General features: G+C 48.1%; 1 protein-coding gene across 3 annotated transcripts in view; it reads right to left on the bottom strand.

The window, feature by feature from the left end:
- Positions 1–17444, bottom strand: part of CENPF (centromere protein F) — a 1250680-nt gene that overhangs the window by 1176221 nt on the left and 57015 nt on the right. For all 3 annotated transcript variants that reach the window (XM_069608564.1, XM_069608566.1, XM_069608565.1), the window contains exon 2: positions 2006–2203. In XM_069608564.1, coding sequence (XP_069464665.1) covers positions 2006–2167 — 162 coding nt within the window. In that variant the 5' untranslated portion in view covers positions 2168–2203. The remainder of the gene's footprint in view (positions 1–2005; positions 2204–17444) is intronic.

Genomic DNA, 17444 nt, shown 5'->3' with positions numbered 1-17444 from the left:
TAGTCATTGTAAAAATCATTCCATAAACATGACATCCTTTTCTGTCACCCATCAGCGAAAAGCAAGGCCGATATTGTGCTTTTGCCCAATCCTAGCATCCTGGTTGTGGACAGTAAACCGGCCCCTGTCATACACTTTAGTGATGTGTCATTTGGCATGATAAATAAGGGAACCTCACCGCACATAGACACACTGATTACAGACTTCTTCCTGATTTTCTGTGTGGAGCCCTGTTCCTGAATTCTCCATCCTTGTTCCCGATTCTGATTTTCCTGACAAAGCCAAGCCTCAGCATTGCTGAACTCTTTCAGCTAGGCCTCAAAATTCTAACAAATCCCAAAAACTCAAGGGAAGCATCTGATCCAGCTGGCTTGCTGTTACTAAATGCATGCCTGCTGCAAACTCGCCATTCCACCGATCTCCGGTATCCAGTAACCAGTGCAGTCCAGTCCAGTCCTGTCTCCAGTCCAGAGCAGTCCGGTGACCAGAACCACCCAGCTGACCCTATCCCGCCAGATGTGCCCTGCTGTCCTTGGTTAGACCTGATCCGTGTGATGACCAGAACTCTTGACGGTCCAAAATTAAAGTGGACTGTAAGTATTAATAGGAAGCATAGAAAATCAGAGCATACCTTGCCTTGTTCCATCCCAATCTCTAAACCCTGCTATCTTTATCTTAAGAACTTGTAATATTGTCACAACCCTTCTTGAAACCTTGCTTTTGATTCTTTGCACTAGTGCTAACTCCTTTAAATAATGTTATCTTGTGAAATCCCAAACCCTTAAATCCTCCCTCTGGTAATCGGACCGAGTTCGCCAGGGCAGACACGGGGGTGCTGGGGTTGGTTCCGCGGATCAACTATAGAGCTTACTGTGTTTCAATCTGGTAACCTAGTCTGAATGCCCTAATGTAGAATAAAACTATCCTTGTAAAAATTGATTTCCGTTTTCTTTTTCGCGCCATTATTTTCCAAAAACGCCTCTCATTCAACATTGCACCCACTTTAATAGTTAGAGACTTCATTTCAACTCTCGAGTATACCCAAGACATATAGCTACATCCCAACCTAAAATCCGTTATGTCACCCGTTTTTCTTAAAAATTTGTTTGGTTAAATTTAGGCAGGAATCTGCATTTCTGCAAAGTTTTACATGTGTGATAATCACTTTAAATTATTTCCAAACTTCCATTAAGATTCAAAGTGTTTAATTTTGCTCAAACTATAGCTCATGATTGTTAGCATCTTTTTAATGTTGTTCCCATAGAAATGTATACTGAATTAAGGATTGTTGCACCCTTTTCATTGTTTTGCTAACCCATTTTCGAATGTCATTTTAAAATTTAAGATTTCAAATCCGTTTCTCTCTTGTTTGGGGAGGGACGGGGTATCTAAATTCTATTAACTGCTCTTTATTCCCGATTACCTGCTGATTCCGGATATCTGGTTAGAATTGTTTATTTGTGGGTTGAGGAATATTGCAGGGGGAAATCTTAACTTAAGTGCTATTCATCCAAACAAGCAAAAAGTTCTCTTTTCTCTGGTGTTTTCCTTCTGTGTTGCTAAAAGTGAATTTAACTGCCTTACATACCTTCTTATCCATTACTGTCACCACCTTGGTGATTGCTGCTCCCTATTACAAAGTATATGTTTGATTTGAAATAAATATTACCTTTACCAACCAGCCCGATTCCTGGTCCACCGTGACCTAGGATATTTTGAGAAGGATTGCGATATGAGTGGTAGATCACTCAGAATATTGAACCTATAGACATAATAAAATAAGCATTTCAGCTGTGCGCTGTATACTAGGCTAAGACCAGGGTGTATCGCCTGATTGAAATACTTAACAGGATGTCGTAACCATCATGCCTAGTACAGCTAGAAACAGGGGGGTACATGGCACACTAAAGAGGAGAGGCCCTTTCTTTGTGCTACACACTGCCAAGATCGCCCACAACTTCAGCCAAACAAGAAATGTGACACTGGATTTCACTACAGAGCTTACCTTCTGTTTTTCCTTTTGGAAAGCAGCTTCTAGGGATTCATACTGAAGTTGCCTCTGTTGCCGCTCTTTCTTAAGCTTCTCTAGCTGGCATTCCATCTCTTGAATCTTTTGTAGGGCCTTGCCAGGAAGGCCATCCTTCCATTCTTCCACTGCCCAGCTCATCTTTCTGTCTTGGTTATGCAACAGGCATTACAATACCTAAAATACAAGGAAACATACTTCCGTTTAAAGCAACTTTAAGATTTAAAATCACATGCTGAAGTGCACACTTTAAAGTTGGATGACTGATGGGTGTAGGACAAAACAGCTCTTTTTACAATGACAGCAGCGATGAAGCATCTTTCAAGTTAAGCAGAACTCAGACATGGGTCAGCTTTGCATATCAATACAGATAACCATTTCCCCATTTATAGCACCAAACAGGTTGCACTGAAGCGGCTTTTGCTCCAACTAGTAAATGAAAATTTATTAATCCAAAGTCACGAAAGCTATATTTTCACACTGTGGCCACTTGTCATGCAAGTTGCAATGTGTTTTGAAAGCAGTTGGAGTTGTGGTTAACATAGGTTTAAACAATACATTTGAGAGGGCATTGAGGGTTGGGGGGGGAAATCTACAAATAAACTTCTCAAGTCCTCCCTGTAGACAAAGTCCTCAACTTCGCACCAAATCCCTCAACAAGTTATCCAGATCCTCCCCCCCCCACTTCTATCGGTCAACACCATGCTAGCTGGCCCCTCATGCACAACTCGCTGCCTTTTAAGTACCTCCTTCTTGTCTACAGAACTATCACTGGTCTTGCTCTTCAGTACCTAGCTGACTGCATCTCTGCTGTCTCACCATCTCATTACCTCCACTTCTGCTCTACGTCCTTTTACCCTCCTGTGGCTCCTTTAGCTTTCGCTCTTTCTCCTTACTCACCTCGTTCATTGGAATCCACTGCCGATCACAACCAAAGCCATCCCAAATGTGAACCGCTTCAAAGCAGTTATGGAGAATTCTCAGAAATGTGCCAATTCCCTCTACCTTAGAGACCCCCAGAAACTTTGCTGGATTTTGGGGGCTTAATTTTTAACTTGAGAGTGAGACCCTTTTCCCCACTCTCGCATGTATTTTAATGTGATTTTTGTACTCCGTTTCTTTTGGTTGTGAAGTCTGACAAATTCCATAGGCATCATCTTTTACATTGTGGCACGCAGCACCATTAGTGCAGTGACACAGGGAAGTCTCTTAGATGTCCCCAAGGGTTAAATACCTTCTCTGGGATACACTACTGTTTCCCAGAGCAGTAAAGTGAAATTGACTTTACTTACATTTGTAACTTCCTAGACCCAGCACACACCAGATCTTACAATATGGGGCTGGAGGGGTTACCTAGTATCAACTTTTGTCTAACTTCTCATGTAACAAATTTATGTTACCCTGTCCTCACTGAATGGCTGGTGGCAGTGGTTTAGTTTTTACTACCGTGATGTGCATTTACCGCAAGCTGCGTTCGCAGCTGCAGTAAAGCACCCAAGGGTGCCATTTTTGTCAAAATGGCCCCAGTCTTTTTTTGCCATTTCTTTGTGGAAAGGTCCTTCTTGAGATTTACTCTGCGCGCCAAACCAGGTTTGGCCTCTGGCTCCAGGGTGTCTGGGGTAGGCAGGGAGGGAGGGTTGGAGGGAGGGGGGTGCCCGAAACTCCCTGTGCTTAGTCTCCTAGGAGACCAAAATGCACTCTGTAATGATTGGCTGGTTGACTGTCCAGCAAGGACAGCCACTGTGCTGGGTGACTGACAGCTATAAAAGGCGAGTGTTTTGGCTTGGAAGGCAGAGTCGACCACTGGAAGAAGGAACCAAAAAAGAACTTTAAGAGGACGCCTGCTGCAACTCCTGGACCGTTGGTTTGCCCGATGAAGCCCTGCTGCAGTGCGGAAACGCCAAGTTCACAGCGACCGAGAAGCCCCTGCAAGGACGACTTCTCCCCTTGAGCTGGTGGGACCAATCAACTCCAAAGTAAGCCTCCTGGACATCCATCTCAGAGCTGGTTGAATTTCCACAGAGTTGCTGCTGGAAACCGTAGAGCCAGGGAGAGGAACACCGGTTTGTGTGCGTTGCTCTTAAGTTGGACAAGAGCTCCAGGAAGATCCTCCGGACTCCCAGGAAGCAGGACTAACCAAGCCTGAGGCCCCTCAACAGAGTGCGGGATCCCAGAAGCAAGGAAAGCCCATCTTGACAGCCAGGAACCGCAGTGTTGCTATTTGCGGTAGACGCGAGGAGCTGAAACAGTGAACAGCCACTGAAAGTGAAGTTTGCCCATTGCAAGTTTTGACCGTCCCAGTGCAGTGCAGGAGTCCTCCGACGTCCTCCCTCTTGTCCCCACCACTGAGGTCCAGGAACAGTGAGACCTGCAGGGCTGTTCAGGAACAGGAGTCATCTCCTGCATCTTTTCTTCATTTTAAAGATACTGTACAAAGTCTAAGAACGTACCTCTTGCTGTAGAGTTGCTTGCATCTTCTACTACTGTCGTTTCACAGCTTGTGGCCCTACATGGATTTCATCTTTTTCTTCAAAGACTTCTGAAACATTGTGCAAAGACTTCTCTACTTACCTTCAAAGAAGTGCTTCACCCGGGGAGTGGCTAGCAGCACAACGATGCAGACATGATCTCCGTCTGCTCCCGTGGCCACTGCTAAAACCCTGGTTTTCCTGCCTGTTTAACAGATCCTGAGCGCACCAGAAAGACTCTAACCAACACGGACAGCCTGGGGCATTGGCGGACAAAAACTGGGGGGACAGCGCTTGCCAGACACGATTTGGACGAGTGAAAACTAGCGTGGCCTCCCGCAGCCGCATATCCAAGATGGCCGCACACAGCAGCCGACGCAGTACGGATCACATTCTGCAGCACTGACTACCGATGGCTGCGGAGTGCTGAAGGGGTTGCGGTGGCTGGAGCGGAACCTGCTGCATACGAGAGAAGAAGCCATCACCCGGCCGCGCATAATGGTCCCTCTGATCCCTATAATCGTGGACCCAGTGACCGACAGCAAGGCAGTAACGCCTGACAGGTTGCATGAGACCGGAGGCGTCATTCTACACAACGCCTGGCCTCTTCGTGTCTGCTTATGCGGCAACGTGATCCTGAAGAAACCTACAACCAACAGCCGACCGCGCGGAGAAATCCTATGCAACGGACGCCACGTGTGCGGAACCACTGAACTCGCCAGCCGCAGAACAAGATGGTGAGCGACTCCCTGATCTGCTCACCTGAGGCACACTACGAATCGTAGCAGAGGCTCTCTCTCTCCACCTGGACTTCCTTAGGGCATTGACTCACCCGATCCAAACCGGTGCGAGCCTGCGTAGATGGACTGCCCTGTACTGAAGACAGATCAGGGTGAATGCAACAAGCGGTAGCCATTTCACAATCCTACGTGAGCACACAGTACAAAGAGGGGACTACTCCTTGTACCGGTCCATGGAATAGCTTGATGCCGTCACAGTGGAATCGAACGCTGCCGGATGAAAAACTAAGCAGTCGGTAAGACCTGTACACCCTTGACTTCCCCCCCCCCCCCACTTCACAGCATCCACGACACAGGGACAGTGCAGTCTCACAAATCTACTGTCAAGGCCGCCGGACAGCGACGTGGAACGGGCCGCTATACGCGGAAATGGGGAGCAAAATACAGGGGTCCCCTGTATGAAAGGCACTAACATGAAGATCAAGGTTATCAAGGCCCTGATTGTCAGAACCAAGTTCTTACAAATATCACAGGCGGAGGGACCCCGAGAGCATACTAACAAAGGACGGTTGAGAACTGAACAGCCATCTTCCACCACGCCTCTGGCTCCACAATTCGCCTCATATCAATAACGACCTGCCGCTAGTGCGCTGCTACTTCTAGCACTGAGGCCCGGGTCAGCCTTCCCAAGACAAATAGAAAGGCAACACAGAACTACACAACAAGGTCTCACCCATCTAAACCCTGCAGATACGAATACAGAGTGAGGGAGGGACACGTGAAAGAAACACCGGGCAATTTCGCGCAAGCCTGCATGACCGCAGGGATACAGAACTCTGCATGTGACTCAGGTAAAATACAAGCGCCCCTTAACAGATGACGCAAGTACTACGAAGATTAAGAACCAGCGTTAGTATTATATCCTGCGCCAAAACACTGAGCGATCCGGACTCAATCGCTGCTTGAAACTACCGATCCAAAAGAGCCACAGAAGCCCGTGGATTACTGAGGGGCCCTCCAGTGACCCGGTAACCGCAGTGACAGTGAAGTCAAACACAGAATCTAATGGACCTGGCACTTTGAGCTGAGTAGCGAACACAGCCAGTGAACAACGCCAGTGAACGACGCCCACCCACGCTGAGTCCAGTGGATCTAACCACCGGCTGTAAAAAGTCGGCAACAGACATGGGAAAAAGACAAAACAAAAATGCAATGTACGCAAATCAAAATTGACCAATATACAACACCCACAATGCAGACACTCGATTCGCATGGCATGACGGCAACACCTAACGAGGCAGCGCACACACACTATCATTGAGAGACGCAATGACTGCAATAGCGGACTTGCGCTCCTCCATGGAACAAAAGATGGATGGGATAAGCATGGACGTATCCCTCCTCTGTCACATCCTACAGAAGCTGACTTCACGCACAGGTGAGGCAGAGCAACGGGTGTCCAACGCAGAAGATGGCATATGGGACCTGCAACAACTGAGAAATACCTAGAACAATCTGAAATCACTGGAAGAAAGGGTGGACAAAGGTGAAGGAAGATCGAGGCGCAATAACATTCGGATACTTGGCTTGCCCGAAAAAGAGGAAGGCCCTAGTATGGAACTCTTTCAAGACAATGGCTTACAGATCTTTTTGAACCAGACTCTTTCTCAAAATTCTTTTCAATCGAAAATGCCCATCGCATGCCAACAGGCAGGCCACTACCTGGCGCTCCTCCATGCACCGCGATAGCCAAACTTCTAAATTACAGAGACCGTGATACGCTATTCCAGAGGGCACGAGCCAAAGGCACAATAACATTCAACAGCTCTAGGATAGCCTTCTTTCCCGACTACACACGGGAGGTACAGAAAGCCAGACAATCCTTCGATCAGCTTAAGAAACATCTGCATACACTTAATGTCAAATATGCCCTGCTCTTCTCTGCCCAGCTTAAAATATACTATAATGGCACCACGGTACACTTCAATGATCACAAAGAGGTATGGCGATGGGCCGAACACCACACAGCGAGATTGGTCAGCGCCCCGGAGAAAGAGGAGCCTCAGAGTCCCGCCGGAGCAGAGGCCGCCACCACCGCAACCACCCGAACAGGATACACCAGGTCAAGCGGGTGACTGAATGCCAACCACTGCCAAAAATTGAGAAACTAGATGGTGAGACGAATGGGACAATTGGCCAACCAGAATGGTGGGAAACCCACACACCCTCATAACGTGTGGCCACGGAGGATGGGCGGCTGACGAATGCACCGCCCCCTAGAAAGAAAGTTTGTTGTTTGATTTGTAGTGGTTTCAATATAGTTGGATACAAGTGGCAGTTGTTCCCTGACTATCATTCGGGCGATAGATGCTTCGAGTTGGGGTGAAGTATGGGGTGGCGGGGTAGGAAACGGGAAGATTTTTGTAGTTATATGTACTTGTTTATGTGGGTCTGTAAGACTATTCCTACATATCCTATAAGAGTCCTGTACACCGCAAAGCGTCTAACACTGCATCCACATGCACTGCGTGAGAAAACACCACATTGAATGGCCCTCGATAGCACCGATGTTAGAACCCTCCGGCTCCTGACCTGGAACGTCAATGGGCTGGGTGGAGGGATCAAGAGACGATTGGTCATGCAATTTTTTTAAACAGACACGCTGGATATAGTCTTTTTGAACGAGACACATCTAGCAGGTACCATGTGTAATCTGTTCAAACGCACTAACTATAGACTGGCAGTACATGCTGGTTTCACCATGGGTTCCCGTGGCATCCTTGTATTGGTGCACAAAAGGTCACCCTTCGCACTCATAAAGGTGACAAGACACCAGTGGCAGATTTACGTATATCACGGGATCTCTGTGGAACCAGACCATTGCAATGCTGGTGGTCTACGCACTCCCAGCATTATTACCCGCCCTAATAGATGACATCACGCCCATAAATTACCATGGATGAATCCGACCTTATAGTTATTGGTGGGGACTTTAATGAAGCTATGGAAATAGAGACGGACCACACGCACCTAAGGGGGAAAAAAACGCTCTACCCGTACCTGACTCACCACATTTGCTGCAGCCCTTGGACTCCGCGGTGTGTGGCGAGACCTGCATCCAGGCGTGAGAGAATATTAATTTCATTCTGGAGCACACGCTTCATGGTCAAGACTAGACTACTTCTTTCTCCCAGCACCAGATATACGTAGGGCATCCTCTGCGACTCTACTACCCCGAGGCATATCAGATCACTCTCCCCTACCGATTGAACTAAATACAACCAGGCCACGCCCCCCCCATCCCACATGGCATCTGAACAATTACTACCTAGGCTTCCCAGAGCTCTTAGAACAAATACAACTAGCCACAACATCATCTTTTGAAATAAAGACCGGTTCAGTTGATGTCCCAGGTGTACTATGGGAGGCACTTAAACCGGTACTGCGGGGCGAGATCATCTCTTGGACCGCGTCACATAAGAAAAAACACCAACAAGACCTGCTTGAGGCCGAATGACAGGTTATACAGGCAGAAACTAATCACTTGACCCTCGACCAGCCAGAAACCCACCGCTTGCTGATACTAGCTCGAAAACGCCTTCAAAACATAGCGCTAGACTGTGCTAAACAAGCCCAAAGAACGATGCAGGCTAGGATATATGAATCTGGCGATAAAGCAGGCAAAATACTTTCATGGTTGGAAAAGAGACGGAGGTAGTCACCAAGTTCGATTGATCAGAACAGAGGGTTCGGAGCCACAGGTGACTGACCGAGATAGCCGAAGCATTCGCCTCCTATTATGAGGAACTGTACAAATCTCCCACAACATCGACTGATGCCTCCATATTAAACGAAAATACTCTTCCCCTCCCATAACGCAGAACAAACCCTCTTAGATAAAGATATCACGGAGGAAGAACTAGCAGCAGCTATGTCGGAACTCCAAGCCGGGAAAACACCCGGACCAAATGGCCTTCCAATCGAAGTGTGGCGCAAACTGGGTACAAATATAATTGCCCCACATCTGTTACGAATGTTTTCACACTCCAAATCCCAAGGATGTCTGCCCCCGGATCTCCGGAGGGCCACGATAGTAGTAATCCCGAAAACAGATAAAACACCGGACCGCTGCAGCTCCTATAGGCCTAGCTCCCTTATAAATAGCGAGACCAAAATCTTGGCAAAAGTACTTGCCAATAGACTGAAACAGGTCCTTACATCACTAATCCACCCTGACCAGTGAAGATTAATGCCGCAGAGGCCTACCCGTATGAACATACATAGACTGCACTCGGCACTAGAAAGACCCTCCACCCTACAAGGCCCCCTAGCGTTACTCGCAATAGCTTTTGATTCTGTACATTGGGAAGCTATATGGGAGATAATGTGAAGCATGGGTTTTGGGTCCCAATACATGAGCTGGGTGCAGCTATTATATGAATCCCCAGAGGCAGAAATGCGAGTCAATGGATGGCCCTCAAGACTGTTCAAACTGGGGAAAGGAACTAGGCAAGGGTGCCCCCTATCTGCAATGATCTTTGCACTGGCTATTGAACCCCTAGCAATACTGCTTCGAATATCAACATTGTGGACGGGTTTCCGTTGGACAGACGATTGGGAATATAAGGTTTATTTATATGCGGATGATCTGCTTATCTATCTGAAAGATATGCACGACTCCTGTTCTGTAATAACGAGATTACTGAACAATTACAGAGTATTTAGTGCACTGCGCGTTAAATGGTCCAAATCGACACTATTCCCAATAAACAAATTGAACTTCACGGTACCAGATAGCTTCGCGTACCGAATTGAGACAACTCAATTCCGATACTTTGGCATACAAGTCACACGTGACCTAGGGGATTATGTAGTTAAAAACCCCCACCCGATTAGAACAAGATTCCCGGAAGATGTTCGGCACTGGGTCGCCCTTCCATTGACCCTGCTAGGCAGAGCTGCCCTCTTTAAAATTAGACCTCCCCCCGCTTCTTATATACAAAACGCCCTGTTACACATCCCACTGGAAGTATTGCAGAAAAATCGACTGCATACTTAGGAAGCTGTTGTGGTGCGATGGACACCCTTATATTGCACTGTGTACCCATCAGCGTTCCATGTGGGAGGGAGGGATTGGTCTCCCACGCCTACAGTTCTATTACTGGGCCAGTAAAATAGCCGTGGTTAATGATATGCTTCATTGGGATAAGTCACTGCCACAAAACAGGATAGCGAACGTTGAAGGGCAAGGTAGAACCCAGCTTGAGTATCTTTATAGAACAACAAATCCTGTAACTCTCCCCCCTCCCCCCACCCCGGACCAAGCTGTTCCATATATCACAGGTCTGGAAAGCAGCACATAAATGCATAGGTTGGGATGCGAAAATGACTCCATTACAACCATTATGGGGAAATGGGAACCTTCTTGAAGTAAATTCCCGAGATGGCACACTTGGCGAACGGGGGAATTACAGTTGGGGATGTCATCACAGACGGGACGTTGGTGCCTTTTTGAATCCTTAGTGTCCCGCTTACTGAACACTATCACTATACACAACTGCAGCACGCAATGAGATCCCATCTCCCAGAATTAGCGAATATGTCGGAAAGCACCCCTCTTGAAAGGAACAGAATACAGACAAAAATTGACACCAAAACCACATCCATAACGTACAATGTCATAACCTCCTTTGCTACCACTGACTTACTAAGCCCAAGATCCAAATGGGAAAGATATGTCAGAACTATACAATCAGAAGACTGGATGACGACCCTCATGTACCCCCGTGGGATAGCAATCTCCGCCAGACTCAGATTTATTCAGTACAAAATCCTACATAGAATATACTATCCCAGGGCGGGAAAATCACGGACCCGCTCTGCCTTCGTTGTAAAAAAAAGGGAGGGGGGCACCTTCTTTCACATACTAGGGAGATGTGATAACATCCAACAGTACTGGCAACAATGCTGCAATGAACTCTCACGAATAATTGGGAAGGAAGTACGCAAAGATCCGAAACTGTTGCTGCTTGGGATTGAGGGGAAGGAGGATTTATCCAGATATGAGAAACTGTTTTCGTCAACAAACGTAGTATTAATTAAAAGGAACATTGCGAAGTTGTGGGGCTCTGCAATAAACCCACAATATGAACAATTGATTGCAGACGTGAACATGTGCATCATGATGAAGCGCAGGGTGTACACAGCTAGAGGCTGCCCAAAAACGCTGAAAAAAAGGCAAAGATGGGAAGATATGCAGTGAACAGTACGACCGCCTGGGTGATTGACATAAAAGACGCGGTGCAGGAGACAGCCTCGTAAACAATTTGTAACTGGTGAAAGGATTTTCGAGACCCAATGTTGTGTGTGTGTGTGTGATAACTTGTTAAAGGTCACTTTAGCCTAAGTTTAATTTCGATGTTTTGTTGTCTGTAAATGTCACAAAGCTAAAAAAACAAATAAAATATGTCATGAAAAAAAAGTGCTTCAGCCTATCTAGACTCTTGCCTATTGACTTTGGCCTAGCCCGTTTTAACAGAATAACTCATTGGGGGATCTGAAAGTATTTACCTGCTTAAAAAATATTTGTGGCAACTTGTTTGCTCCAATAATCTTTTCCTTATTTTTACTTGCTCTTAACTAATTCTGAATGCCATCAGTAATACATGAATGTCAACAGCACCCTAGCAATTGAAGTCACCTGTGGGTGTAGGTCTCTGCTGAATGCCATCCCAATTGTGTATTCACGGATTCTGAACTAAGATTGTGTAATTTTGAAGTATATTTGTGTGGTGTTTTACAGTGCTCCCTTCTGAAGAAGGCTTACATTAACTGACGGGTAAATAAATTAATAATTGTTTTATCAAGAAATCCTGTGTGTAAGTGTTTGCTTGGATACTTGTCACTGTGAACCTCTGTGCAAATCCCCTACAACTCCCATTGACCCCTCTTGAGATAAGCCTGGCTAACCTATGTAGTACAGACTTATATAAGGTTGGGTTAGCCGGAGGAGCCTGGGAAACTTAGAAAGAAAACCACAGCATTTATAAATAAAAAATAGCTGTATTTATAAATGCCGGTACTTTCACTTTGAGTCTCCCGGGAGCCAACTGCCCGGGGGAACCCGGGAGACTCAAAGCAAAAGCTGCAGCAGTCATTAATACAACAGTTGTATTTATAATTGCCATGAATATAAAAGGAAATAAAACAAATTAAAAAGCACTTACCAGGATGCAGCCTTCCTGCCTGCATTCTCTGCTCTCTGGCACTAATGAAGTAAAAGACATCTACTGGTAGCATTTGTTTATTACAGCTGGCTGGCTTCTGCTCCATTAGTGCTGCAAGGGCAAAGCTTAACACAAGCACAGGAGGCTCATCCATTTCACAAAATGGATGCCTCCTAGTGCTTGAAAGGTTTGAGTTTGACCCTCATTTGCTCAAAACTTTACATAGGAAGTTTAAAAATATTTTTTATACATACTTTTGATTATGTGCCATCTTTTTAGCCAATAACATTTTAGAGTTAACTATTCATTTAACTTCACCAAGATCAAAGTCATCAATGTCCCTTGCCTCAATACCCACCTCTTATTTTAATTTCATTTATTTGGAGTATTTATGGAGCGTGACATAGCTTTGGCAATCGGTGGAGCTGGGAGCTATACAGCTCCTGCGTGTAGCCTAGTAGAGCATGGTTTGGTGACACTGACAGTTACCAGGAGCTACTTTTGGCGCCCCCCCGGCCAACTGATGCCAAACAAAACACGGATCTACGTGATCCGACCGCAGCCGATTTTGCCACGGTCGGAACATTTGCATGAGAAAGGTGCGAACTACCAAACATTTGCACCTTTCTCGTGCGAACACACGTATATACTATGGGGGCTGCAGGGGTTTCTCCTGCAACCCCAGCTCACTATACTGTCAAGTATAGTGAGCTGGGTGTTGCGGGAAACACGCCCGAAGCCTTTTATTTTATTTATTTTTAAACTTACCTGCAATGCTACCACCATAGGTTCGAACTTTGGTAGTAGCATTTTTAGAACTTTTGGTCGTTGCGGACCTTTGTCGGTTGAAAGGTACAATCCCACAAAACGCACCTATGTACATTTTAACTCTGAGTTTGGGACAACATTAGGACACATCTATACGACATTTAAATCATATGGGGTCATAAACAATGCACATGTTATTTTGCATTTTATGTGGAAGTTAGATTTGTGCAACGCAATGTTTTAGCCCCTTGTTCCCTGGATAATGCTGTATGCTCATTTTGATCCCCTCCCACTGTATAACCAAGGGGCTAAAAGAAAAGTTGCAAGCTGCTAGCCAGCAATAAAACTGTCACTCTCCACCTCAATGCTCTTCTTAAGCACAGGACACTATTTCTTACTCGCCAAGGGTCAAAATAGGCAGTGTATAGTGGAGAGTACACATTTTGCAACCTAGTATAACAATGTGTTAATGAGAACACAGGTAAAGGGGCACAAATGACAGATTTGTATTACATACATTTAAGAAGCAGTGATTAGGGGGAGGTGTGCGTGGCTTAGACTGGGATCTGGTGCTTTGGAAGCGAGTGAAGATGCCGCTTGAAGAGGAGGGCCTTGGGGGGCGCTGCTGAGCAGCCCATAAATGGCCGCTTAGCCCGTGAGCTCCGCGATTGCCTACTTTTCATCCGTAAATATCGGCGGACATCCGTTGCATTCCTGGCCATCACTTTGCATGCCAACTGTGGATGCCCTCCTCTTCATGCACCTGTAATTTTGGGCAGAATCGGGGTTGGGGACCCGAGCTTCGGCCACCGGACGCACTGCCTGCGGCGCAGCCAGGCCCTCGTGGTCTCTTGGAGGAGACCGGCAGCTATCCTGCCTACCGTCGCCCTGGTTCCCCGCCCCCTGCGAGGCCTGCCAAGCACATCCTGGAGCTGGGCTCACATACCTGCTCATCTGCGCCCGCCGGAGCAGCGCCGGGGAGGGACCCCGGCCCACAAATGTCCTGCGTCTGCTGTGTCTCTAAGTGCATGGGCCGTCTCGCGCTGCCTCCGGCTTCCTTCACCACTGGGCCCAGCTGATCCGGTGGTCAGTGGGGAGTGCTGGAGCCTCCCTGCAGCCCCCACTGCATACGCCACTTCGTGGTCCTGGCCGGCTCCCTGCCCTGCCTCCACCACGGCGGGAGTGGGTGTCTGACGGCCGAGAGCGGTGCCACTGCCGGGGGCGTGCTGCCCATTCGCTGCCTCGCGGAGATGCTGCTGTGGGGAATCGGGGAGACTGAGCTGCCACACTCTTCCACTGGATACCTCGCTGGACGCCCTACTGGCTGAGAGGTGGGTGCTGGGGATCCCGCTGCTGTTATCCCTTTGACTGTGCCCCAGCGCCCTAGCTACCTCCCTACATAACGCTCCTCTCTGGTCAAGGGGTGACCCATTAACTGTTGCTCCTCCAGGGAGCCATCTGCGGGCTCCGGTGGCTCACGCTGGCCACCGGGCGGGGGCCTGTGCAGAATCGCTGAGCTCCGGGTCCCTCTGAGCGACAAACTCTCAGCCCTGGGGAGCTGCTCTTCATCCTGCTATTTGTGATGCCTGCCATAGCTCCAGCACACATCGCTCCTGCACGCGTGGCACCCTGTTGTGGCTCTACCATCCGCCGCGTGCCCGGCTGGGTGGTCAGTGGGGACAGGATCGCCCACACTTCTCCCCTGCTGGCCCTCATCTTCACCATTACCACAGCCTGGCCCACAACATAACCGTGGAACATTCACCCTTCTCAGCCGAAGACACAAGGGTTCTGCATCAACCTACCTTAGCCACGGCGACGCAATTACATTTCCGCAGTGCTACGTGCCCCATTGTCACTGTGGCCTCTTCATATCCAATGGTCCCCATCCGCGCGCCAGTTGTGCTATAACACTCAGACACCTATCGGCGGTAAACACCTCACATCTACCCACATTGTCATGTCTGGCAGGTCCCGGGGCACCAGTAAGACAGGAGCCATGGATAAATTCACCAAGGCAACATCCAAATCCGACCAGGGCCACGCATCTTCCAATAAAGATGATGCCACCTCATCCCTTCCTGCCCCGGCACCTGACCTTGCGGCTATACGCGAATCCATGACTAAGAACTTTGCTTCTTTTCATGAAAAACTAGACATTAATGCTAATGTGGCGTCGCTCAAATCCCAGCTGGACCACGCGGGCACCAGAATTACAGAGGCGGAAACACGAATAAGCACTAAAGAGGACAACATACACACCCTCCAGGACACCGTCACCACCCTCTGCAGGGACATGAAAATGGTAAAGGCCAAATGGGACGATTTGGAGTCGAGATCACGCAGGAACAATATACTGAAAATGCTAAAGGGCCGCATGGAACTGGCGGTGGAGGATCTGTTGAAGGAGCTGCTCGACAACCCTGTTCTTTCCCCTTTTTTCACGGTGGAGCATGCTCACCGAGCCCCGTCATCGCACCCCACACCTGGTGACTTTCCCAGGCCCCTTATTGCAAAAATACTCAGCTACAGAGACAGGGACCTTATCCTACGTCTATCCCTCGAGAAGGGGGAATTGCGCCAGGGCTTCCAAATAATTAAGATCTTCCCAGACTTCTCTGTGGGGGTACAACAGGAGAGATGCCAATTCCTAGGGGTCAAGAAGATGCTGAAAGAACGGAACATCCCCTATGCAATGCTGTTCACGGCACGCTTGAAGCTTACATTTAGAGGGAAATTGTACTTCTTCCTGGTCCCCGAGGAGGAGGTGACGTTCATAGAGGCACAGATACCGCTCAATGATCCTCCTGGGGACCACATGGACATGGATAATGACCGATTTCGCCCCCCTTGGTCCACTAGGACTTCAAAGCACTAACGACCGTTATCGTCACCTGATCCGTTATGCTGCACAACCCAACTCCGAAGCCGCTCTGGGATATCCGGCTCCATTGCAGGATAACACTGGCTCGCACTCCTCTACGCCCCGTCGCTCTCCGGCTGAGCTGACCGATGCTACAGGGCTCATGCAACTGCAGCGATACCTTTGCCTGCTGACCCCCATGCTCTTCAAGGGAGAAACCATGACTTACGGACCTACAAAGCCGAACTTGCATACCCATGCGGTACCTCAATACGTACCACTATTTTGCTCGGTAGGCAACACGGCAACGGCACACCCCACTGCAGTTGCAAACTTATGTTGGCATGTTTGGTTGGTATGACCCCCGTTGGGTCAAAAGGTTGGCTGATCCATGTTGTGATCGGCATGCTGACACCCAATTGTTGAGGGATGTCAGAGGTGGGAGGGAATGGGTGGGAACGTGCGCTGCTGGTTATTACTGGACGGCGAGGGTGGGGGGGGAGGTGGGGTTCAGGGAAGTTATACTGCAAAAGGCGGAGGCAGACTGACAGAGCACACTATGTTGAAGCGACTCATAAGTAACCGCACAAATTGCGAATGCATGCCACAACAAATGAGCTGGGATGTACCTTAGACAAGTGAAATGCCCACTACCATAATGTCTTGGAATGTCCGGGGATTGAGCAACCATACCAAGACTCGTAAAATTATGGCCTACGCCAACAGACACGGCTGCAAAATACTACTGCTGCAAGAAACACACTCCACGGGCAGCATAGCAGGTAGTATGGCACCATCATGGGGTCCCAACAGATACTTCACTGCCTGCTCTACCCAAGCCAGAGGCGTTCTGACAATGATCCACAAGTCCATTAAATTCACACTACATAAGAACTACATAGATCCTGATGGGAGATGCGTTACATTACATTGTACCATAGTGAACAGGGAGTATCTTCTTGTTCATTCCTATGGCCCCAATGTAGATTCCCCTGAGTTTGTGGACACTGGCCACCATATTACTGGGTTATGTGGGTATTCAGATTATATTGGGGGGCATGAATCTAATATTACACACAGACCTGGACAGGACTGGAACCTCCGCTCGACCACTGTCCGGGGCAGCACGTAGGCTACTCCGCCACAGCGCAACATCCGTGACACCTGGAGGATATTGCACCCTCACCTGTGCGAATATACCCATAACTCCTCTGTTCATGATAGCTCCTCCAGAATTGACATGTTCCCAGTATCAAGTGAAGCGATGGGCAGGGTGGAGGGGGCACAGATTCTAACTCGCAGAGTGTCTGACCGTGCCCCGGTCACCATATCGGTAGACCTGGTAACGCCTGT

Source organism: Ambystoma mexicanum, chromosome 4q, assembly GCF_040938575.1.
Source record: "Ambystoma mexicanum isolate Mex_15411 chromosome 4q, UKY_AmexF1_1, whole genome shotgun sequence".
Classification (NCBI taxonomy): domain Eukaryota; kingdom Metazoa; phylum Chordata; class Amphibia; order Caudata; family Ambystomatidae; genus Ambystoma; species Ambystoma mexicanum.
Note: the sequence above shows the minus strand (reverse complement) of the source record. Positions and strands in the feature narration are given on the sequence as shown.